This window comes from Lissotriton helveticus, chromosome 3_2 (assembly GCF_964261635.1).
Source record: "Lissotriton helveticus chromosome 3_2, aLisHel1.1, whole genome shotgun sequence".
Lineage (NCBI taxonomy): Eukaryota > Metazoa > Chordata > Amphibia > Caudata > Salamandridae > Lissotriton > Lissotriton helveticus.
In genome coordinates this window covers 369,031-395,247 of record NC_136062.1, presented here as the reverse complement: position 1 = coordinate 395,247, position 26,217 = coordinate 369,031, and the positions used below count along the sequence as shown (strand labels likewise).

The window sequence follows — 26,217 nt, the reverse complement described above, 5'->3', positions numbered from 1 at the left end:
GCTGTTCACGGTGGGCCACAAGCACTTTCAGTTCGCCGTGCTCCCCTTTCACCTTACCAGCGCCTCTTGGATGTTCAACAAGTTGATGGCAGTGGTTGCAGCTCATCTGCAGAGATCAGGGGTACTGACTTTCCCTACTCAGCGACTGCCTGTTGAAGGCGGGCTCACCCCTGGCAGTCGTTTCCTACCTCCAGACTACAGCCGATCCTAATGCACTCACTTGGGTTTACACCTGACTCACTCCGAGTCCAGTATATTCAGGTTATGATACCGATGTTTCCGCCTCTATCCTGGGTTTTGGTGAGACTGACTTTGAGGCTGCTAGGCCTCCTGACGTCCTGCATACTGCTTGTGACACATGCCTGCTGGCATATGCGGGCTCTGCAATGGGGCCTGAAGTTCCGTTGGGTGCAGCATCAGGGGACTCTCTCCGTGATGGTCCAGATATCGGAGGAAACGGCAAAAGATATGCAGTGGTGGTTAACAAACTGCGATTGGGTCAGCGGGAGACTACTCTCCCGTCCCCAATAAAATCTGTCAGTGGTGGCAGATGCGTCACTCCTGGGTTGGGGCACCCATCAGGGAGAAGTTGAATTCAGAGGCCTCTGGTCTCCGGCAGAATCATGACTCCACATCAACCTACTAGAGCTCCAGGGGATCCAGTTGGTATTGAAAGCCTTTTTACTACTATTTGGGTATCTTTTCTAAGGTAAGGAAGTTATGCTAGAAGTCTCTGTCAGATGAACAAGTTACTTCGGTAACACCTTATCTGGTAAAAACTTTATCTAGCTGCAGATGCCTACGGACCCTCCCATCCATCCTACCCGCCCTGCGAACATATTTCTGGAGTCAAGGTGGTTACCCTTTCAAGGCACTAGTTTTCCATACCAGTGGTTATTGTTCTTCAGGGCTTCATGCTCCTGGCATGAAAAGTTGCAAAAAAATTGACAGCCCGCTGGTGTGTTGCCTATATACGCACCGCACACGTCACTTCAGGTGTGGACACTGCCAATAAAGCCAGGCGGAGTGGAACTATACCACCTACCGGCGGACAGGCGTACTGCTCACCGAAACTTTCCTGTCCCAGTCTGCCTCCTCTGGATAATTCTAAGGAAAGAATCTGACGCTAGATGGAGTCTCTACCAGATAAGGTGTTACCGAAGGTAAGTAACTTCTTGTTCTTGATTAGATTGCAGATTTAAGAACAGTCCTTAATGTCATAAGACAGTACTTTTGACTAGCTAGGTTTGATCTTTAGTACTATTTTTCGTTGTTAAGTTACCCTTCATGACTCCTTTATGCTTCTGAGTTTCACAGGACTTTAAAGCATTTGGTGCTGGCTGTTATGCAGAGATTTGGGATAGGTATTTTTGTGGCTACTAATTTGTTTATATATGCATTCATTCTATGTATACTCTCATATTCGATTGTGAACTGTATTTCTATTATTCATTTTCCCTTACACATAGTTACCTAAGAGGCACCTTTGTTTTCTTGCGTTAACTACCATTTTAAAGTGGTTCAACTGATTAGTTACCCACGTTTTTTTCTTAGAGTAGAAACAGATTAAAATGCACGTTTTCAGTTTTATGTTTGGTACAACATATGTGGAAAAATCAATACTAGATATGTATTGAGAGAACGGAACCGATAAATAGAGTAAATGAAGTCATTGGATTGCTTAGCAAACACATGTTGTAAGGTACAACCTGTTAATTCCTTGGCCGTTTAAGTACTTTATTTCAGCAATATTGCCCATGAGGGAAGGCACTCCCAGGTAGTTATTGGTGGGGCGGAGGTGAAACTGAGGACTCTACTCCACCTTGGTCAATAACTACATGTAAGTTCCCTCCCCTTTGGATAATATTATTATTGTAAATCAGACCCTTAAAATTTAGGGTGAAATTCACCGAATAGTCTGGTAGATGGTGTGTTTTTTATGGGACTATTTAGTTGGAAGGTTACAAGAAGCATATTTGTTGGATGTTTTTGGTGATAAGTAGGAACGTTTTTGACTCACTCAAATGTATTGTAATGAAAGCCTGGTTTTGAGTGTGGATAAAAATAAAAAATAAAGGTTCATTTTAGCCCTTTTAGTCACAATATAAATTAATTGTTGGTGATATTATACTAGTTTACAAATTGTGGCGCATTCTAAGGTGACTACCTGTGAAAAACGCTACTCTTCAACTGGGATCATGTTTGAGAGAAAATGGTTTTCGCTCATGATTTTCTCATAGATGTTATGGAATATTTTGTAGAAGCTGAAATGAGAAAACGTTTTCTATAAATCCACATGTATCTTTCTCAGCCAAGTGAGAAAAAAAGTATGACATACTGGGTAAAATAAGTACTTCTAACAGCAGTACAGTCTGTCATTTGAATCCCCGTGTTTTGCTGCAGCTTCAGCACAAAGCTGCATAATGAACAACTAGTGTACCAGCAATCTATGTTCATGACAAATCTGATGGACACCTGAACGCCATGTGGCTGGAATTAAAGCTGTAGAACTGAAAGCATAAACTATGATGGAACCTACAGTAAATTAAGAAAATGAGACTTTTCATTTTCCCATAGAAATTATAGTAAGTGTTCTAGAAACCTAAAATGATCAAATATCTTTCTCATCAGGAATAAGGTCAAGCATGTTGAGTGAAACATGTATCTCCAACACCACCAGCAGTCAGTCAGGTGTCTCCCCAGTGATCTACTGCAGCTTCACCACAAAATTCTAATGTACAACGAATGCTAACATTATGGATGACGTATTAAGTTGTTCACATTTGAATACCATTTTGTTCGAATAGCTGCTGTTCAATTTAAAACCTTTCGTGAGGTGCAGGCTAAAGTAAATAAGCACTGTGATGTTCTGCTGGTCAAAAAATGTGGGGGAACATTTAATCATTTGAGACCTAATATATTTTTAAAGCGGTTTAAAAGATAGATTTCTAGTTAAATCCAACACCCCCTTTTCACATCTGTTTATTTGAGCAACCCATCATCTTCGTGTCATGAATGATGTAATATGTGACATCATCAGCAGTGGATTGCGGGCGCGCGAGTTATAGTTAGTTCAACTAACTATAACACCCCTAAAACCTATGGTTTTTTCATTGAACTTCTAAGGTTTTTTAAATGCTAATCCCTAACTAATACAGGTCTGAAACCTATGTTTTTTTCAGTGAATTTCAAAGGTTTTTTAAATGATAATTCCTAACTATACCAGGCCTGAAACCTATGGTTTTTTCAGTGAATTTAAATGACAATTTTTAAATGTATTAATTGTTATGTTTCTTTTTTTTGATACTGATTCACTACATTTTTGTAAACTATTTATTTTTAGATATTTTATTTTTTAAATTACATTATACATTACATTACAAAAGATACTTTCTCAGAATGAATTACTTTAGTTTAAATACTTTGGAAATAGGCAATAGACTTTTAAGTACAGTAGTTACAGTTTTGCAATTTGCAACACAATTTCAAACACAATGCAACATTGAGCGTAATAGGAATTTCTAGTTAAATGCAATTAGTTACTTTATGGAGTACGTTTCTAACCACAGTACTGGATCCTAGATTCAGTCCTAGGACATCTCCTGTAAACAGTTGTGTAAAAGCGTTTTGGTTACAGTAGTGATTTTTAAGGAATATTATTGTGTTTTAAAAGTTGACACTTAAAAAATGTTTCGCATAGAATCACCAATGTTATTCTATGGGAGGAAATTCACTTAGCATGTAAGTAGTGTTATCGTTACTTTTTCTTACTCAGTGGTGGATCCTGGATCCAGTACTGGTGCATCTCCTGTAAACAATTGAAATAATGCGTTTAAGTCATACAGGCGATTTTTAAGGAATATTTGTAGTTTGTAAAAATAGACACTTGGAAACTTTTCTGGTGAAAACCAGACAATGGATTCCTATGGAAGGAAATACAAGTTACTGGTAAGTGCGGTTAGAATTTCTTTTCAGGGTCAGTGCTGGGCTAAAAGATGCAGCACTGGGTTCTCTCCTGATAACAGGTGAGTAAATCGGAATTCAATGTTAGGATGATTTTAGGTGAATATTTTAAAGTTCCAAAACTCCACACTTAGAAGAATTTCCAAGTGAAACCAGTCAATGTTATCCTATGGAAGGAAATTCAAGTTACTGGTAAGTACGATTAGAATTACAGTACTGGGCTTCAAGATGCAGCACTGAGGTCTCTCCTGATAACAGGTGAGTAGATCGGAATTCGTAGTTCGGCTGATTTTAGAGAAATATTTGTAAGTTTTAAAAACTCGACACTTAGAAACTTTTTCAGCAAAAAGCAAGCAATGATATCCTATGGAAGTAAATTCAAGTTACTGGTAAGTACGGTTAGAATTACTTTTCAGGATCAGTACTGTGCTCAAAGATACATCACGGAGGTCTCTCCTGATAACAGGTGAGTAAATCAGAATTCATAGTTCGGCTGATTTTGGATGAATATTTTAAAGTTCCAAAACTCCACACTTAGAAGAATTTCCAAGTGAAACCAGTCAATGTTAGCCTATGGAAATAAATTTAAGTTACTGGTAAATACGGTTAGAATTACTTTGCAGGATCAGTACTGGGCTCGAAGATGCAGCACTGAGGTCTCTCCTGATAACAGGTGAGTAAATCGGAATTCGTACTTCCGCTGATTTTATTTCGGTCCAGTATATATAGAGCCACTTTCCTACACAATCCCCTCCCTTCACCACTGTGCAAACACGCCCAGTGGCGCGTTTTAAGTTGGGGAAATAATTCCCCTTCAATCCTGAGGGTCTGTAGAGTCCAACTAGCCCACTAGGTACATCCAGTAAGCTGCGTTGCAGAAAGATGTATAAAGGGGAACAGCCTGCCCACCTCCCTGCAACGCAGCGGCGCTTCCTGGAAGCACCTGGTGGGCTACTTAGCCCCCTGGGTCCCTCAGGATTGAAGAGGAATTTTTTCCCCAACTTAAAATGCGCCACAGGGCGTGTTTGCACACGTCACCTCAGGCCAGTCCCCTACCTTCACCAGTGTGTAAACGCGCCCGTGGCGCGTTTTAAGTTGGGAGATTAAGTCCCTTTGAATTCTGAGGGTCCCTCGGGTCAAGCTAGCCCACTAGGTACTGCCAGTAAGTGCCACATATCTGCGTTGCAGACAGGTGTATAAAGGGGCGTGGCCTCTGAACACCTCTCTGCAACACAGCTCCCTGACGCATACTGGAGGAACCTGGTGGGCTAGTTGACCCCCAGGGGCCCTCAAGATTGAAGAGGAATTAATTCCGCAACTTAAAACGCACCACAAGGCGCATTTGCACAATGGTGAAGGAAGGGAGCAGGGCCTGAGGTGACATGTCAGCAAACATGCCCTGTAGCTCGTTTTAAGTTGGGGAATTAATTCCTCTTCAATCCTGAGGTCCCCTGGGGACCAACTAGCCCACCAGGTACCTCCAGTATGCCCTAAAGAGCTGCATTTCAGAGAGGTGTTCAGAGGCCACGCCCCTTTTTACAACACTGCAACGCAGCTCCGAACGCTTACTGGAGGTACCTGGTGGGCCAGTTGTACCTGGAGGACTAAATAGTGGGGAGGAACTAGCAGTGCACCTGGGAAATTAGTTTTCTAATTGTATCTTTTTCATTCCTTTTGTTTCCTTTCCATGGGAGTTCTCACTTCGGATTGTTTTAATGAGATTAGGCTGTGAGGACATTCGGATAACTGGTGGTAACCAACCTAGCAAAGGACTGGATTAAGACGATTCACGGCTGGATAGGTCCCAGTAGGGAGCTACTGGGTAACCAGGAAGATGAGTAAAAGGAAAGGGACAATCTTTGTAAAAATCTCATGTCCTAACTGTAATTGGAGTCCATTGTTTGTGAAAAAGGAACTTGGACAGTAAACAAATAACTGATGGGTTTACACTTCCAAGATGGAGATGCCATTTCTCAAGGTTGGGCCCACACTGTTGAATTGAATGTCAGCTTAATGAAATTTGGAACTTTGAATCTTGAACTGTATATAGTGAAATGAAAAAAGAAAAAAGAATTTTAATCAATCATGTTATGTTATACATATGCCCATTGAGGGCACAGCAACCCAGTTGGGTTGAAATTGCCAATCCACGGCAAGATTGGAATATTTCTGCTAATGTCGAAAATATTATCTTTGATATAGGATTAGCACGGCAAATTGAAAGAAAAAGCTAAACGAAGGTTATAGATTAAGGAAAATGCATTAGTATAGAAAATGTAACCTTTCTAAGATGGCGAGCATTGCAAAACATCGCGCTTCGTCCCCTCTTTGTTTCTTGTAACCTATACTGATTGGTTTAAATGGCGCCGCAAAACGGTAAATCAAATTTATACCGAGAAAGGAGTTATCTCCGAAACGCGTCTGTCTTTTGGTGAAATGAACGCCGTATGAATTCCCCCGTGAGTGCTGTCTTCCTTCAAACGGACTTGGGAGGATTGAGGAGCTGTAATATTAACGTGTGGTGCCAACGCGGTACAGCACCCTGCCTAAGGAGTGACTTGTATTTTGGTGCAAGCGGAGTATATATATATATATATGTCAAGGGACACAGCGGGGCTTCAGAGTGACTTTATTCAAGGAAAAAGGCATAACGCATTTCAGCGACTGCCGTCATCAGATGCCATTTCCTTTTTGCGAGTCTCTCAGGAACAAGTTCTTAAATAAGCACCTTCTTCCAAGTGGTAGGGCGCACACCTGTGTTATGTCTGCAAGTAATCACCAACACACGCAGGTATGACTGTTCAATGTCCTGGCCGAACCAGGACTCTTTTATTGACCAAACAAAACCCAACCCCCATTAAGCAATTAGCCAAACACCCTTTATTAACAGCAGCTGTGACGGCGCAATCCCTTTTGCCACCATTCCCATTCAGGTAAGCGCCATGACCACATCACATTCCTCCCCAATTTACAATCAAAACAAAATTAAATCATTAACTTACATAAGTGACATAATATCTTAAACGTGTGGAACGAGCAGGACAACTCCTCAATTGATAGCGACCTGTACCCCTCGGTTGGTGTTCAGGGCCTAACAGTAGGACACGAGTGGGGGACACAGGGATTACATTATTCTGTCCAAATCCCACATCCACCCCTACTGGGACCAAAGGAGGAAGACATGGTGGAACAACATCCCCTAGTACGGGGACTGGAGAAGGGAGACACGCTGGTATAACATCCCCAAAATCTGATGACACTGAACCCGCATCAAAAGGCAAAATGTGACTCTTGTCCTGAACGTCATTACCACTCCCATAAAACTTTAAAAAAATAAAAACATTCCTTGAGATGGCTACCCCACCCCTCACTACCATAATCTTGGTGCCATGAACAGATTTCACAACCCAAGGTTCAGGCTCAAATGGCAAACTAAACTTCCCTTTCCGATGTCTATTTCTCATCATTACTACATCACCAACAGCAAATGTCCGGGCCTTCGCCCCTCGGCTCAGTGCCACTTTGTCGTTCTTCATCTGCCGGTTTCTTAGCTCTCCTGCCACAACAGCATAACTGGCCGGATGAGACCCCAACACTGGCACAAAATCACCCATAGGACGATTCATACACAAGGACATGGGACTGACTTTAGTAGTGGAATGGGGGGTCAGCCGGTACTCCTTCAGAAACAGAAAGATAGCACAATCCAAGTCCTGACGATCTGTAACAGCAATCCTAAGGGTTTTATTAAGGGTCCGCATAAATCGTTCAACCTCCCCATTGGCTTGAGGCCATAAAGGAGTCACCCTACGATGAAAAACACCCCTTGACTGTAAATAAGAGGAAAACTCATGACTGGAAAAAGGGGGTACATGATCAGTACGTAATTCAGAAATTAAACCATGGGTGGCCATAATTTTATCGAACAAAGGAATTGTACGACTTGCTGTGGTAGTGTCCATAATCTCCACTTCGGGATACTTGGAAAAGTCATCGATCACCACCAACATGTGACGACCATCAGGTAAACATCCGAAGTCAGCACTAGCCCTCTGCCACGGAAACGAAGGAACCTCTTCAGTGATGATAGGAGCATCTCCCCCTCCAGCAGCCTGACATAGAGCACAACTCAAAACAGTGTTCTCCACCAGAGAGTCCAAACCAGGAAACCATAACTTGGATCTCAAACGAGACTTTGTCTTCACCACCCCCTGATGGACCACATGAGCCAGATCCACCACCCGCTGTTGCAAACTTGCTGGAATCACCAACCTTGATCCCCTCAGCAAGCAGCCCTCAGGGGAACAGGTCAACTCACTCCGAACCTGAAACAACGCTGATAAAGTAGATTGGGCATCATCAGTACGGCACTTGGCGGCACTTAGAATTCCGTTCCACTTGCCAGTCTCAATGGCAGCCAGGCATAACTGAAGACACCCGTCATGAACAGTGGCGTCCACAATTTCATCCAGAAAAATTGGGAGGGGCAGAGACCGCTCGACCACCATCCATACATATTCCTCGGTCTCCTCAGCATCATTTACCTCCAGAACAGAGGCAGGTCGAAAATGCCGGGACAAATAATCAGCTGGATTCAATGCCCCAGGACGGAAAACCACTGTCAGACAATAATCCTGCAGCTGCAGAATCCACTTCTTAATCCTCGGTGGTGGTTATGAAGAAGAACCCATAAATAGAGGAATGAGTGGCTTATGGTCCGTGTACACTACAAAAGGCTGACCATATAAGTACAGATGGAAATGACGACATCCCCAATGCACTGCAATGGCATCCTTTTCTATGTGAGAATATCGCGCTGTTCCGTAGCAGTCAAAGCACGACTGGCATATGCTACAGGAGCCAATTCACCATTTGTTTGACGCTGGGACAACACTGCCCCCAGTCCACCAGGACTTGCATCCACAGCAAGTTTCGAGTCCAATGCCGGATTGAAGTATGCCAAGGTGGTATATTCAGACAATGCCTTCTTTGTGGCTTGAAACGCCGATTCCTGCTCAAAACCCCAATCCCGTGGAACATTGGATTTCGTAAGCTCTCGTAAAGGGGCTGTTAAAGTAGACAAACCAGGAATAAAGCGTCCACAATAATTCACCATGCCCATGAAACTTCTCCCCCCGGACACATTGACAGGAGCAGGGGCAGTCTGTATATCACATACTTTCAAAGGATCAGGAGACACACCATTGTGAGAAAAATGATACCCAAAGAATGAAATGTCAGTTCTCAAAAATTCACATTTCTCACTGTGTAAAGTTAAACCATGATCCAGCAAACGTTGGAATACACCTTTCAGACGACTATGATGTCCATCTAATGTTGGAGAATGAACCAAAATGTCATCGCTGACATTAATTACTCCTTCCAGTCCTGCCAGCACTCCCCGAATAGTGTCCTGAAATACTTCGGCAGCACTAGAAATGCCAAAACTCAATCGTTTATAGTGCCTGAGCCCAATGTGTGTGGAAAAAGTGGTGATTCCCCAGGAAGTAGGGTCAAGCATCAATTGATGATATCCAGCACGGAGATCCATTTTAGAGAACCACCTGGACCCACTGACTTCCACCACAATATCATCAACAGTGGGAGTAAGATGACGCTCCCTCTTAATTGCCAGGTTGGGTAATCGCATGTCCACACAGATTCTGACTTCACCAGACTGTTTAGGTTTGCGGGCAACTACAATTGGGGATACCCACAGAGTCGGACCCTCCGCTTTTTCAATAATGCCAGCTTCTTCCAACTTTATCAACTCTGCCTCCACCTTCGGCCGAAGATGGAAAGCCACACGCCTATGACGTAGTGCCACTGGTCGAACAGACTCATCAACATGCAATTTGATCATCCGACCTTTCAGACAACCTATGCCTTCAAACAGTTGAGTACTGACTTAACAAGTCATCCATAGTCCATTGATGGATAGCCAGAGCAAAAACCACCAGATGTAGTCTCTCAGCGGTCTGACAGCTCAACAGCATTCTGTGACCCTCCTTGGTGACATATATAGCTGGTTTCACACATTGGGTGCCATGAGAAATCACCGCCGAGATTACCCCAGCTAATGCAAGAGGTTCACTGGCTCCAAAAGCAAACACTTTCACAGATGTATCACTCAGCACTGGTAAGCTTGGCAGTCCCGTCATCATGGATTCAGCCATCACATTAATGGATGCACCAGTGTCAATCAGAGCCGGCACTAAATGACCATCCACCTTAACATCACATTTGGGCAAACCCCTCCGTATTGCACCCCCAGGCTGTAGAGCATGCAACACATGGACGACCTCTTCATCATCATCCATATCTTCCAGCTCTGGAAGAGCAGCATACACCTGGGCGGATGGCGCAGGAATAGACCCCCGGACAGGAGCTGAACGACACACTTTCGCAAAATGGTTCACTTTATTACAGTTGGAACACCGCTTCCCAATCGCCGGGCAGGTCCCATTATGAGGAAATGAGCCCCCACACCCATAGCATGTCCGACGTCTGTCCTTACGGGGCAGCATTTTCTGTTTCTCTGACCCTTGAACCATCATAGCATTTACCGGTTCCGTCTTTACTGACTGTTGGAGAGCGGCATCCATATGGGCCGCCCTAACCCTTGAAGGTTCTTTCGACCGACCACGTGTCAACATATACGCCATCGGCATATTAGGCACCTGTAGTATCGCCTCACGTAGCTTGCTGGAATAACAACCCTGTATAAATTGGTCCCGTATCTCATCTGCTGCATCGGGCAACCTACAAGTGCTGGCCAATACCGGCAATCGGGCAAAGAAGACATCCACTGACTCATTGGGCAACTGTCTTGCCTGACGTAGCAGAAACCTCTCATAATCAGGATTCGCCAGAGGTTCAAAATGCACAGACAGGGCCTGCTTCAGAGTGTCATAAGTATGAGGCGTCTCTTCCACCACCGACCGCCCCAGCCGATGAATCGCTGCCCCACCAAGATGTAATAGCATGGGAAGGCTTCCTCTCCACATCCAGATCAATGGCCTCAAAGTAGGTCTCCAAGCGATCAACCCACTCTTTCCAGCACGCAGCCTGCACAGAAGGGGGGCCATCCAGCAAGAAATGTTCCACCAGGGGAACTGTGGACATGATTATGCCCTTCTGGACAAAGTGATAAGCGTGTCCAAAGTCCAGAAAGAATGCCCGCTCCAGCCGGGCACTCCAGCCACAAATGACTCGAATGTACAACACTGTAGTAAATCCCACCAAGGGATTTTGCCAGGTCACAAGCCTCCGTGCTGTCAGAATGAATATAACCAGCCAGATCTTCAAGACCTGCTCGAACAGTGAAAGCCTCTGTGTCTGCAAGGCTCACTCGGTGATCCCACAGCAGGCAGTAAGAAACTGATAGCCTCCGCGCTGTCAAAAGCCGGGAGCCAGCCGGCCCACCATCACACGCACTGTGACGGCTCCGGACACGCCCCCAAACACCGTCGGGCAGGCGAGGAAAAAGGACTACTTCTCGCCGTCCACGGAGCAAGAAACCACCGGAGCCCAACGAACAGCGCTCACACCGCCGATCAGGGACACAGGAATCACCTCGGCAAAACACCGCCTATCCACCGCTGCACCGGTAAAAAAGCGGGAGAACAGCCTCACAAACTCCGGACCAGGGCCGGCCCTAGGCATGTGCAAAGTGTGCACTTGCACAGGGCCGCCAAACCCCAGGGGCCGCCACGACGAGGATCAATGATACATCGTGGCACTGGCGGCCCCCCGGCAGGATTTGGCGGCCTCCGGCTCCGACCCCGGCTTCCAATACTTCTGGCAAATCGGACTGAAAATGCCGAGCCACAGTGCAAGATTTCTCAATACATCCTTTAACAAGCATCAGGCCCATGAATAAACACACCTCTAAATTTAATTGTCGTGAGAATGAACACTGCTAACGCCGGGTTATTAAAAACAGACACAGGTTCAAGAGGTCAACCACATGTTGATTATGAGTCAGTTACATAAATCTAGCCGGCTTTGTCCTGTCAGGGGTGATTTAGCATGTGTTGAGATAGTTTGCCCTGTCCAACGAAAGTCACTAGTGCCTCGGTCTGCTATATTAAAACAAAAATGCTTTTTAAAGATGAAATATTTTCTTATAGTTCCAGTGAACTTTAACCTTCACACACATATGATTTGCTCAAAACAGGTGAATAAGTTCTGTTATCCACAGCCAGGGAGAAAAAATGTCAAAAGTGATCATTAGGTTAGAGTCTAGACAGCGCTTACACTGCCTCTTGCAGGCATATTGTAGTTTATTATATTAAGAACATAGAGGGGCTTGGGGCCTGCCCAATGCTTAACATTGGTTGGCTTTCCTTGTCACTCTCATTTTTAGCTGCTTCTTATTTCTCTCCCAGCTTGCCAATCTTGTGTATGTCCTTCCCACGGAACATTGCCTTATTAGTTTCTTTGTTTGACATCGCTGCTTCCACTGCTTGCTTTCAAAACACTACTTTTTTTCCTTTTCTGTGAAGCACTCTATTAACTGCAGTGTTTTGGAGCCATCTCTCGTATGTGTTTCTCCCTGCACTCTGTGTTGCTGTTAACCCTTGGCGAAGAACTACGCTCCGTTCGCGGAGCTTGCGGAGTTTTGGCAACTCCGCGTTCTACGGAGAACGCGAAGCTGTCGGTTACTCCGCGATCCGGTGCGTAGCGTAGTTCTCGCGCGCTGAATAACATTATCGCGTGCGCCGGGGGTAAGTTCGCGCGATATTTGACACGATCACGCACTTTGGAAATAAGGGAACGCAAGCGGGCGGGACAAACCTCTTGAGTAACTTAGCGCGCTAGCTATCTCGAGCATGCAGGCAGCGCCCCGAACACGCGCACCGCGCTCCCGAAGACGAAAAACGGCGCGCGAACGGGTCTAGCAAGCTACTACGCATGTCCGCGGAGCTACGCGAAGGTCGCGGAGTGCAACTGCGTCTTCGCGTAGCTCCGCGGAGTGCGGCTCCGCGAACTACGCCCAGGGTTAGTTGCTGTCTGTTGCCCAACTGCTTCTCCTCACAGTCCTCCCTTCTGCTCTCACCAAAGTGCTTCTCCCCATTCCTTTCCCCACTCACAACCTGCGTGATGCTTTCCCTCACCCCCTGTGTTGCTTTCGCTCCCGCCTACAGGCCGGCTTTAGGCATGTGCAAAGTGTGCACCTGCACAGGGCCGCCAAACCCCATGGGCCGCCACGAGGAATCGGATACATACATATTCGTGGCGGCCCCTGGCAGGGATTTGGCGGCCTCCCCGGCTTCCACTATTACTAACTTCCAAAGCCCTGAGGTGTTCCAGAGCTTTTCCACCTACACTAAGAATGTTTTTATCTCAAAAGATGTTTTCTTGTTGGATGGCATGATTACACAAGATGATAGTCTTGAGAGGAGTGTTCTACTCTGTTTATCTGTGAAATTTAGCCAGCACATACAACAGATGTTTCACTTAGATGGCTTTGGGGGAGATACCAATGCTTTCAAGGCACAATATCTTGCTACAAGTAGCTAGTGCATAATAGATCATGTCCAATGCCTTCCAGTGTTCATAGCGGCCGGCGCAATAGTATAGGGTGGTGTGTCTTTCAAATATTATACAGCAGCAGCTTAAAATGCGGGAGAGAAATCAATTATCGTATATGTTTAGTGTCTTTTCCAACAAAGTTGTCAAAGTTAAACTATGCCCAGAATGTTATAAAGGTACTAATTTTAAGATTGCTACATACTCCGCCCCACCCGGACCCCCTCTTCCGGGGCCCCCTACCTACGCTCCCTGCACAGGGCCACCATGAGCCTAGAGCCGGCCCTGTCCGGACCTTCGTCGCCAAGATGTTATGTCTGCAAGTAATCACCAACACACGCAGGTATGACTGTTCAATGTCCTGGCCGAACCAGGACTCTTTTATTGACCAAACATATCCCACCCCCAATTAACCAATTATCCCAACACCCTTTATTAACAGCAGCTGTGACGGCGCAATCCCTTTTGCCACCATTCCCATTCAGGTAAGCGCCATGACCACATCACAACCTGGACCACGTTTTTCAGCGGTAGTTCGAGTGACAGAAACTACCAGCCCCACAATGCAGTGTGTTGTAACAGAGTGCTGTGGAGAATCTTATTTACACTCGTGGTGCCAGGGAGGGAACTCGAACAAATAATAAAATCAAAGTCATTTAGTCCCCTACTTTCAGCACACTGTTCCCTCAGGCGTGAAGAGCTGAAGACGCCTGTACAGTGACTGCATCTTTCCATACCGTCATGGACCTGCTTCCGCTGGCAGTTTCTTCACATCCTGAGGTAGGGTGGCGGGCCATGGAAAATCCCAACCTCGGAACAAACACTACTCCATCCCAGCAAATTCCATGGCCTCTTGATGAAAGGGTCCCCTGTGCGCGATGCTGGAATCACGCAAAATATCCAAACGAAAAGCCTCTCACTTCCAAGAAGACTCAAGGGACACAGCAGGGCTTCAGAGTGACTTTATTCAAGGAAAAAGGCATAACGCGTTTCAGCGACTGCCTTCATCAGATGCCATTTCCTTTTTGCGAGTCTCTCAGGAACAAGTTCTTAAATAAGCATCTCCTTCCAAGTGGTAGGGCGCACACCTGGACCACGTTTTTTCAGCGGTAGTTCGAGTGACAGAAACTACCAGCCCCACAATGCAGTGTGTTGTAACAGAGTGCTGTTTAGAATCTTATTTACACTCGTGGTGCCAGGGAGGGAACTCGAACAATATATATATATATATATTTAACTTTAACAGATTTGTGCGTCAGTGAATAATAAGATATATATGTATATATTTTAATTTTCTGACTTTCTCATCAATAGGTGTATCCCTCTCCATGCGGCGCGCTAGCTAATTTTTATTGTGAGTTAAATGTAAGGAAATAATAAAACATATACAATCTATATTTATTACCTATAAACCTATCTCTGTATACCATATAAACAAGTATGTTAAAAGATCGTCAGTTATAAATATTTTAAAATAATTAGAATTAGAAATCGGACAAACAATGAGGGTACTATTTTATAACAAAGTGAAAATGGTCATAGACCACATTTTAACAGACTAGGAACACTACATATATAACATCAACAAATTGAAAGGAATGTTTTCGATGACTCATTTATTTCTGGAATGCAGAGATAAGAAACATTTGTATGTAAATATTCAGCCTTCCGCACAGGAACGTGAATGATTCTAAAACTGTCCTCCCACAGCATGTTTCCCAGTGCAGACACATTGTGTGAGCTATATGAATATTCTAGCTCTTTATTAGAAACATGTGATGTCTGAAGGCACCTGTTAAGGAAAGATGACATAGTGAGATGTGAGTTGATACTGTTACGAGGCTTGTCTCAGGTACAAGCTAGGAGTCCTATGGATATATCTTGACTAGGAGCTAATCAAAATTCAGCTATTTTGATGGTGAATCTGTCTGGCTTATAATACAAGCTGTACAAAATAGACTGATCTTAGGTTAATATATTCTGTTGTATATTCATGATTTTATTTTATTCTTCATACTAGGTTTGCAAAGATCCAACTGAGTGCATCAGAGCCGATTATTCCTTTCAGAGAAACAATTATACGACCCCCGAAAGTTGACATGGTGAATGAAGATATTGGTAGGCAGCACAAAGTTGCTGTTATACATCAGTTAAAAGAAGACCAGAGTAGAACTCCAGAAGGTATTCAAATTGATGCAGATGGGCTCGTAACTATGACCACCCCAAATAAACTTGCCAGCCTTAGCGTTCGAGCTATGCCCCTTCCTGAATCTGTAACACAACTTCTTGAAGAGAACAGTGATTTGATTCGCATTATGGAGCAGTTCAACTTGGCTTTGAATGAAGGTAGTAGCATCCATGAAATTGGCCAGTTCACTTTGGATAGAATTAAAGAATTTAAACAGAAACTGGAAGAAAACCTACAAGGAAGAAGGTGGAGAAATGCAGTTGACCAGATTTGGTCATTTGGTCCTCGTCGAAATGGGCCAAATATTTTATTGAACAGACTGGAAGGTTATGAAAGACCTTCTGTGTGGCAATGCCTTGATAAGGCTATGAAAGAAGGCACTAAATTTCGGGATTTAGATAACAGCATTGCAAGTGGGTTTCAGCTTGTCACGTTGGCGGGGCCCTTGTGTGAAGAACCTCTAATGGGTGTTTGCTTTATTGTGGAAAAGTGGGACATGAGCAAGGTACAAACACTAATAACCACTGACCGGCAGGATTCCGTGCATTTTGAACCATCGGAGGGGCCTGAAAACAAAAATGAAGTAAATCCAACAGTGAATACTTCTATCAGTGAATCGTCTGCTGTCCTCGACTGCCTAATTTCTCCTACTGAGGACAGTGGAAAGTCATTTGAGAAGACAAAACGTAAAGGTGAGATTCTGCCTGCAGACTGTTACGGCCCTTTTTCTGGACAACTTATTGCCACAATGAAGGAAGCTTGCCGATATGCTTTCCAAGCCAAACCTCCGCGACTGATGGCAGCCATGTACACATGTGAAATTATGGCTACAGCAGAAGTATTAGGTAAGATATAAAAATACTTTTTCACAGATGTTTTAAAATAAAGATGACATATTTTTCTTGAATTTAGAATATACGCAATCAAAAACTCTATACAGATCAATATATTTGTTTGTTTAATTAAGCTCTGGTTTGGGACAGATCGCTATTCCTTAGTTCTGATGACTGTGTTGAAGACAGGTCTGAGCGAACCACTCCACTTCCAGGCTGACGAAAGATCTGTGTCTGTTGTGGATGGCAGGTCTCAGGAGGATGCCTCCGCTCTGGACTTCGGCATTCCTGCGCCCATAGGCACAACATCCGTTCTTGGAGTGAGCGCAGGGCTAATTCCAGTGGATTGTGAATAGCTCTCTTTGAAACCTTTTTAAGCTGTCCGATTTGATAGATTCGTAATGACTGGGAAAAATGTATTCCAGAGTTGTGTGCTCAATGCGAGGTTTGGATAGCCTGTGTGAGTCTTGCTGTGTTACCGTAATAATCAGGGTTGTCTTGTTATACTTCTGTTATCTATTAGATATGCAGTTTGGAACTAAAGCGCGTATATGTTTTTCTCTCTGTCTCTCGTGTGCCTTGAATATCATGCAGAGTAGCGTGTACGTTATTCCCTGTGCCACTGGCAGGCAGTTTCAGGTTTTTTTGTTTAGCCTTGTGACTTAGGCAATGTTACAGTAGTCTAGTCTCAACTGTAGTCAAGCCATATTTAGTGTGATGCAAAGTGGCATCTGGAGCTGCAGGAGGATCTTTCTCAGCAACATAAGTTAGAAGGTGGGGTTTTAATCTATTGTAGTGATTTGATCACCAATGGCCAGTTTTTCATTGGATTATACTCTAAGTTAATTAATCCTTTGCTGTGGTCTGAGTGGCTCCTGCCACTTCCTCCTGATTGAGTGGATCGAATGGCAATCTTTAACGTGAGGAATCTCCAACTATATATGTTTTTCATGCAGTGAGCAAAATATAAACATATATAATATCCTGTTCGTTGTGGCTGTTCAGATCAATGTGCAAGTAGATATTGTCTAGATACATTTGTAACTGTTGGTGGTGCTGAGATGTAACCCTATCTGATGGGTTTATGTATATATTGGATAGAAGAGGGGATAGTGGAGATGCCAAATGGACCTCCACAAGTTATGTTTCACTGCACAAGAAGATGAGCTGAATCCGTTTTGCTTGCTGTAATTTGATACGAATTATTAGTACCACTGAAAGACCATTCTGGATATCCCACATTACTTTTCCAGGTACCCTGTTGGGGTTTTATGGTCCACTATATCATATACTCCAGATAGGTCAAGAAGGATCAGAGTTTCAGATTATCTCACTTCAAGGTCTATGCCTAGGTCATCCTTGATATTGGCTGCTGCACACTATTGCTTGTCCCTGGTCTGATAGACGATTGTCTATCTTGTATATAATCATTAAATTCTGCAAATTCTTTCAGCTTGCAAGTTGCCTCATCCATAGTGATGAATGAGGGGTAATTCTTTTTACAGTATAAGGCATTTCCTTGTTGAGGTAGCACACATATATTTATTTTTTTAGTGGAGTAAACTTGCTAAATCTCCACAGAGATATTTGGGGCTTTCAGCCTGACCAACTGATTTGTGCACATAGTCAAGAGTCGATGCTGTTTGTGTTAGGAACAGACCATGTTTCTAACTTGTCTAAGATGTCAGCCCTGCCTAGCATTGTTTTAAAACGAGACAGGCATCCTTCAACTCCTATGCCGTTGATATTGAGGTAGTTGGCGAGTAATTTGTGAAATAAGCTTGCTTCCTTGTGACGTTTTTTAGCAGAGTGGTACCTAGATAATGATAATCTGGCATAAAAGCTATTCTTACATTTCCATAATCTATTTCGAGATTAAGTACCATATGATATAAGAGAAGCTTCTTTAGCAATATGCCCTCAAATATGTGGAGGGAAGGTGTTTTTATGGCTCTCATTAAACAAAATATTTGTCCTTAAATCAAGTGTTTTATATATGTTGTAGGTGATACTGGTTGTTTGGGAACTTTTCATACTAAGTCTAAAGGGACAAGCACTTTTTGAGATAGTTGGTCTGTAGTCTTAGTGTATATGAAATAATACTGAGTGTAATGCTTTCGTCATGAAACTGCACCCGTATCAGCAACCTGCCGTAGACTTCCCTTCTTACTTTTCCCTAAACTGTTCCAAGATAGGTTAGAACCCAGGCCATAAGTCTCTCACAAGAAGCTTGACTAGAAATGTGTATGCTCACATTTTAGATAGATGTTTTTTTCTTTCTTCTTTCAAAGTAAAATATTTACAATTGCAAGTGTTTATTTAAAAAAGACACAATGTGAATGAGCAATTCTCCATTTGCTTTGTTTAATTTCCATTTTAAGCCTCCAGGACTCAGTACCTCATGTTTTACTTGTTGAGTAAGAGCTTTCTTGGCATGTATGTTCGCCGCCCAATAGATGTTTGCTCGTGGATGCAAGTGAGGCTGGGTTCCTTAAATGGCATCTAATTGTATATTTTGGCAATGTTGTGGAGAAGATCTTTCCTTGATCTTCATTTGTAAGTGCAAAAGAGACTTTGTGTTTCCACTGCTCTCACCTTCAACTGTCCTTCATAAAAGATGATGGCTGTTTATCTAAAATGTTCATCAAGTGCAAATACACTGCTAAATGCACAAACATTAAGAGAAAAGAGTAAAATGTTTACTCTTACGGCAATACTTCTAGGTGTGGCAGCCAGTGCAATCTAGGACATAGTCAAACCAGATATAAATACCTCCAAAAAAATGAAACCCAGTAGAATAACTATCTACATCTACTCCATAAGAATGGAAGGAAATTCCTATTACATGTAACTTCCCCAACACTCTTTCAATTAAAGTTCAACTTCTTCCGAAAAAAGTGTATCTCAGCACATTGGAAATGATCACCAGAGAACAATCTACCCAATTGTAATTGATTCTGAATCGAATCTCAAAGCTCCTGCTGTGACCAGGCCACCCTTGCTGTCGATCTAGGTCCACACCCTACAAGTACTAACACAAACACATGCACAGTGAGTACTGCAGTGTTTGTCATATATTACTGGTCTTAAGCGTTTGGACAGGGAGATGGATTGTCCTGAAAGTATGTGGTATTTGATCAGTTTTCTAAAAGCAATTAGTCATCTTCTAATCTGGTTACTAACAGAAGGGAGTTTAAGAGCTCGTGCACCATGTTTTTGACTTTTCTGAGATATCAGCCCCGAATAGCATTGTTTTATAACGAGACAGGCATCCTACAACTGCTATGCCCTTGATATTAAGATAGTCTTTGTGCATTTTGTGAAATAAGCTTGCTTCCTTGTGATGTTTTCAGGAGAGTGGTACCTAGATAATAATAACCTGGCATAAAAATTATTATTAATTTTCTAGAATCTATTTCGAGTTAGATTAAGTACCATATGATATAAGAGAGGTTTAATTAGAAATATGCCATCAAATATGTGGAGGGAAGTCTTTTCTATGGTTCTTGCTAAACAAAATATTTCTCCCTAAATCAAGTGTTTGTATACATGTTGTAGGTGATACTGGTTGTTTGGGAGCATTATTACATGATTAGTCAGGCATTTTCCAACTGGTCATGTCAGGACTAAAGGGATAAGCCCTTTTTGACATAGTTGGTCTGTAGTCGTAGTTTATATGAAATAAATTTGAGCGTAATGCTTTCGCCAAGAGACTACACCCGTATCAGCAACCTGCCATAGACTGCCCTTCTTACTTTTCCAAGGTAGGTTAGAACCCATAAATCTTTCCCAAGAAGCTTGATTAGAAACGTGTATGCTTACATTTTAGTTAGATGTTTTTTTCTTTCGCCCTTCAATGTAAAATATTTACAATTGAAATTGTTTATTTAGAAAAGACACAATGTGTACAAGCAATTCTCCATTTACTTTGTTTAGTTACCATTTTGAGCCTCCAGTAGTTAGAACCTATTCTTTTATTTGTTGAGTAAGAGCTTTCTTGGCATGTGTGTTCCCCGCCCGACAGATGTTTGCTCATGGATGCGAAAGAGAGAGAGTGCCCTAAATGACAGTTAATTATGCATTTTGGCTGTTGTGGAGACTATTGTGCCCTCATTTTTATTTTTAAGTGCAAAAGAGACATTGTGTTTCTACTGCACTTATCATAAACTGTCCTACATAGAGATGTACAAAAGGGGGTGGTTATGGACGGAGCATCTGAACCAATCAAACACTCACAACCAGTCAACTGATCTGGGTTTAATACATCACCGTTCTTTAGCCCACTCTGCCACCCCAGTTCAGACATGGCCATATCATATGCACATCAGTCTGACCCTGTGCCTCATGGGAACAGTCCAGCCCGAACTGCCAAGCCATGCCTTCCCTGGACCGGAAACAAGCTTCCGAGGACCGGTTTCTGGCATTTCGGCCGTCTTCAGCCAGGCTTGCTTGAATCCAGTAGCAAAGTGAGCAAGGGACTCACGTCTGAGCATACCCTGCAAACTTATGGTGAACAAAGCGGTACAAAAGGGGGTGGTGATGGATGGAGCATCGGAACCAATCAAACACTCACACCCAGTCAACAGATCTGGGTTTAATCCATCACCGTTCTTTAGCCCACTCTGCCACTCCAGTTCAGACATGGCCATATGCAAATCAGTCTGACCCTGTGCCTCATGGGAACAGTCCAGCCCGAACTGCCAAGCCTTACCTGGACCGGAAACAAGCTTCCTAGGACCGTTTTCTGCCATCTTCAGCCAGGCTTCCTTGAATCCAGTGGCAAAGTGAGCAAGGGACTCACGTCTGAGCATACCCTGCCAACTATGGCGAACAAAGCGGTACAAAAGGGGTGGTGATGGACGGAGCATCTGAACCAATCAAACACTCACACCCAGTCAACAGATCTGGGTTTAATCCATCACCGTTCTTTAGCCCACTCTGCCACCCCAGTTCAGACATGGCCATATGCAAATCATTCTGACCCTGTGCCTCATGGGAACAGTCCAGCCCGAACTGCCAAGCCATGCCTTTCCTGGACCGGAAGCAAGCTTCCTAGGACCTGTTTCTAGCATTTCAGCCGTCTTCAGCCGCCAGGCTTCCTTGAATCCAGTGGCAAAGTGAGCAAGGGACTCACGTCTGAGCATACCCTGCCAACTTATGGCGAACAAAGCGGTACAAAAGGGGGTCGTGATGTACGGAGCATCTGATCCAATCAAACACTCACACCCAGTCAACAGATCTGAGTTTAATCCATCACCGTTCTTTAGCCCACTCTGCCACTCCAGTTCAGACATGGCCATATGCAAATCAGTCTGACCCTGTGCCTCATGGGAACAGTCCAGCCCGAACTGCCAAGCCTTACCTGGCCCGGAAACAAGCTTCCTAGGACCGTTTTCTGCCGTCTTCAGCCAGGCTTCCTTGAATCCAGTGGCAAAGTGAGCAAGGGACTCACGTCTGAGCATAACCTGCCAACTTATGGCGAACAAAGCGGTACAAAAGGGGGTGGTGATGGACGGAGCATCTGAACCAATCAAACACTCACACCCAGTCAACAGATCTGGGTTTAATCCATCACCGTTCTATAGCTCACTCTGCCACCCCAGTTCAGACATGGCCATATGCAAATCAGTCTGACCCTGTGCCTCATGGGAACAGTCCAGCCCGAACTGCCAAGCCCTGCCTTCCCTGGACCGGAAACAAGATTCCTAGGACCGGTTTCTGGCATTTCAGCCGTCTTCAGCCAGGCTTGCTTGAATCCAGTGGCAAAGTGAGCAAGGGACTCACGTCTGAGCATACCCTGCCAACTTATGGCGAAGAAAGCGGTACAAAAGGGGGTGGTGATGGACGGAGCATGTGAACCAATCAAACACTCACACCCAGTCAACAGATCTGGGTTTAATCCATCACCGTTCTTTAGCCCAGTCTGCCACCCCTGGATTAAACCCAGATCTTTTGACTGGGTCTGAGTGTTTGATTGCTTCAGATGCTCCGTCCATCACCACCCCCTTTTGTACCGCTTTGTTCGCCATAAGTTGGCAGGGTATGCTCAGACGTGAGTCCCTTGCTCACTTTGCCACTGGATTCAAGCAAGCGTGGGTGAATACGGCTGAAATTCCAGAAACCGGTCCTAGGAAGCATGTTTCCGGTCCATGGAAGGCATGGCTTGGCAGTTCGGGCTGGACTGTTCCCATGAGGCACAGGGTCAGACTGATATGCATATGGTCATGTCCGAAATGGGGTGGTAGAGTGTGCTAAAGAACGGGGATGGATTAAACCCAGATCTTTTGACTGGGTGTGAGTGTTTGATTGGTTTCCGATGCTCTGTCCATCACCACCCCCTTTTGTACTGCTTTGTTCGCCATAAGTTGGCACGGTATGCTCAGACGTGATTCCCTTGCTCACTTTGCCACTGGATTCAAGCAAGCCTGGCTGAAGACGGCTGAAATGCCAGAAACCAGTCCTAGGAAGCATGTTTCCGGTCCATGGAAGGCATGGCTTGGCAGTTCGGGCTGGACTGTTCCCATAAGGCACAGGGTCAGACTGATTTGCATATGGCCATGTCTGAACTGGGGTGGCAGAGTGGGCTAAAGAACGGTGATGTATTGAACCCAGATCTTTTGCCTGGGTGTGAGTGTTTGATTGGTTCAGCTGCTCTGTCCATCACCCCCCCTTTTGTACCTACATAAAAGATGGCAGTGTATCTAAAATGTTCAATTGCAAATACACTGCTAATTCTACAAACATTAAGGGAAAAGAGTAAAATGTTTACTCTTTGGAAATACTTTTAGCTATCAAGCAAATTTGCAACTTTGTAAGGATTTACAAATAATCCCTTTTTTACTTCAATCAATCTATCAGGGTTTTGTAGAGCACACTACTCACCCGTGAGCGTCTCAAGGTGCTGAGGGTCTGGGGTGTTAGCAACTTAGTTGGGGTCATTCAAAGAGCCAGGTCTTGAGGTTCTTTCTGAATTGGTGCAGTGTCCTGCTTGTCGGAGGTGGAGGGGAAGTTCTTTGCAGGTCTTGACTGCGAGGTAGGAGAAGGATCTTTCCCCTGCTCTGGTCCTGTTGAAACGAGGGACTTGGCTAGGGCGAGGTCAGCTGAGCGGAGGTTTCTCTTGGGGGCATGGAAACAGATTATGTCGTTGAGGTGTTGGGGTCCGTTGATGTGGAGGGTGTGAGCAGCTTGAAGGTAATTCTTCTTATGACGGGGAACCAGTGGAAGTCGCTGAGGTTTTTGGTGATGTGGTCGATGTCATGGTATGTCGTAGAGGAGTCTGACTGCGGCCTTCTGGACGGTCGGGAGTTTGCGGAAGAGTTTTATGTTGATTCCGGCATAGGGAGTGTTGCCTTAGTCCAGTCTGCTGGTGATGAGTGCGTGGGTGATGTTTTTCTGGAGTTGGAGGATCCACTTGAATGTGTTGCGATGTATACAGGAGTGTTGAAGCATGCGAAGGATACGGCATTGATCTGGCGATGCATGGTGAGTGAATAGTCGAGTATGATGCTGAAGTTGCGTGCAGGGTCTGTTGGGGTCATTGGGTTTCCGAGGGCGGGGGGCCAGTAGGTGTTGTCCCATGTGGATAGGGTGGAGCCAAAGATGAGGACTTCTGTTTTCTAAGAGTTGAGCTTCAGGCAACTGTTGCTCATCCATGTTGATCAACTCTTGTGGGCGCCAAGAAAGGTCGGACTGTGCAAAAACAGACTATCTCTAGATGTGTCGTCCTTTGTATTAAGATCTGTTATTAATTGGCAAAAAAGGAGCCTCCAGGAGGACTGCAAGCCCATTCCACCAGGGTGACGGCAGCCACTACTGCTTTGGGACGTGGAGTCCCCCAATGTGACATCTGCCAGGCAGCCACGTGGGCATCTTAGTAATGTCTTGTGAACCTGTGCAGACTGGATAGTCAAGTCCGGAGAGACGGCTTCTTTGGCCGTTCAGTTCTCCAGGACTTTCTGGTGTGAACTTAGTTCGCAGACCCAACTCCGGGGTTGGTATTGCTGGGGTATCTATTCTAAGGTAAAGAATCTATAACTAATAGTCTGTTTCATATGAACAAGTTAATTACCTTCGGTAACAATATATCTGTAAGAGACATATATTAATTATAGATTCCTAGAAATGATTGGAGTGGTGCACTACCAGAGGGTGGTAACGTTCAATTATGAAGCAAGATCAGTTTCTTCGTTGATCCCATCCTTTAGTTTCAATTTATATAAAAATGTACAAACACAGAACATCAGCCAACGCGTTTCGTTCATGGAGATGAACTTCGTCAGGGCAGAAATGTGGTAGAAAATCGCACATACGATGAAGCTGGGGTACGGTGTCATCCCAAGTCATAGAGAATCATGATGAAAAGCAATGGGCCTCCATGATAAGGGCCAATGTGAACAGGCCTGGAGCAAAAGAGCTTGTGTCCCGGCTCTTCTGGAAGAGCCGAGACACAAACACTTTTGCTCCAGGCATGTTCACATTGCTCTGCTTTATTTCACAGAATCCCCATGCCGGAGCCCATTGCTGCCGCGCTCACGGCCCTGAAAATCGCCTCGCTAAGTAAGTACCTTCAGGCTTCCTCGTGTTCCCTTGTCGCTGCCTATGCTCTCCATCCAACCAACCATCCCCCTCTCTTCCCCCACAGCAGTCCGCATCAGTACCCCGCCGTGCCGCCCATCACCAGGACAGGCCGGTTAAGTGAGTATCCGTTTTAAATTACAAATGGACACAGCGTAGTCTCACTTCAAATAGTAACTCCCGTAACATAACCTTCTCTCGCCCACCTTAACAGAATTGCTCTATTCTGTACAGCGATTAGAACAGAGACTGCTTTACTTTATCTCCACTCCGGAGAACGTGTGATTCTCACGCAGGTATACATCTGACCCCTCTCTTCTTCCCACTTGGCACTGCACTCAGAACTTCGATTCACTGCGCCGAAAAGATTTTTATTTATCTTCGTGAGGGAAGAAATTCACGGGTTGTTATCACCGCGCCGCACTATATGAATATTTTTAAATCCTTATCTTGTACCAACTCTAAACACATTGGCTCTCGATCTGACAAGCATGCCTTTCGATTCACAACTGTTAAAGGCACCAGGTCCACCTAGCAACTATTACTTGCACCAATCATAGTTGAGTCACCCCAGATTTTCCATCCGCCGGAGTGTAACACAGTGTGTCAGTTTTCCGCACGATTAAAAAACCTGTACTCAATTTATGCCTAGCATTTTAACGCAATTTGCATATGTTTTTCCCCCCTTTTCCTTCCCATTACTCCCTCTAATGTTTTTATATAAATGTCATATAGGCTGAGTTTAAAATGTTCTCAAGACAAACATGATATATTTTTGTCCTGATGATGATGCCTGCATTTGAGTAGTGGCATCGAAACGTCGTCGACCAAAGAGCACCATATGTACTTAATATTGTCACATAACGTTACTTACAATGGTGTGTTAAAACGAAACCAAGTCTGTAAAACTGAATACTAGTACAGACCGCCTTGTGCGCCCTTACATAATACTTTTCCTCTTGTTTTGTCTTGTCTTCTGTGGGTCACGGGTTGTGCCCACTTGTGTATAAATGTTGATTATATGAACTGGTGGAAAACACTGAAACTAATAAAATCCTGTCCGGCTGGACAAAGGACATACGTACTATTTAGTGTATGCCTATCATTTACATGATCCTGATAAAC

General features: G+C 44.3%; 1 protein-coding gene across 6 annotated transcripts in view; it reads left to right on the top strand.

The window, feature by feature from the left end:
* EFL1 (elongation factor like GTPase 1) overlaps window positions 1–26,217 on the top strand; it is a 1,213,944-nt gene that overhangs the window by 967,199 nt on the left and 220,528 nt on the right. For all 6 annotated transcript variants that reach the window (XM_078684725.1, XM_078684721.1, XM_078684722.1 and 3 more), the window contains one exon: window positions 15,518–16,530. In XM_078684725.1, the coding sequence (XP_078540851.1) occupies window positions 15,518–16,530 (1,013 nt within the window). The remainder of the gene's footprint in view (window positions 1–15,517; window positions 16,531–26,217) is intronic.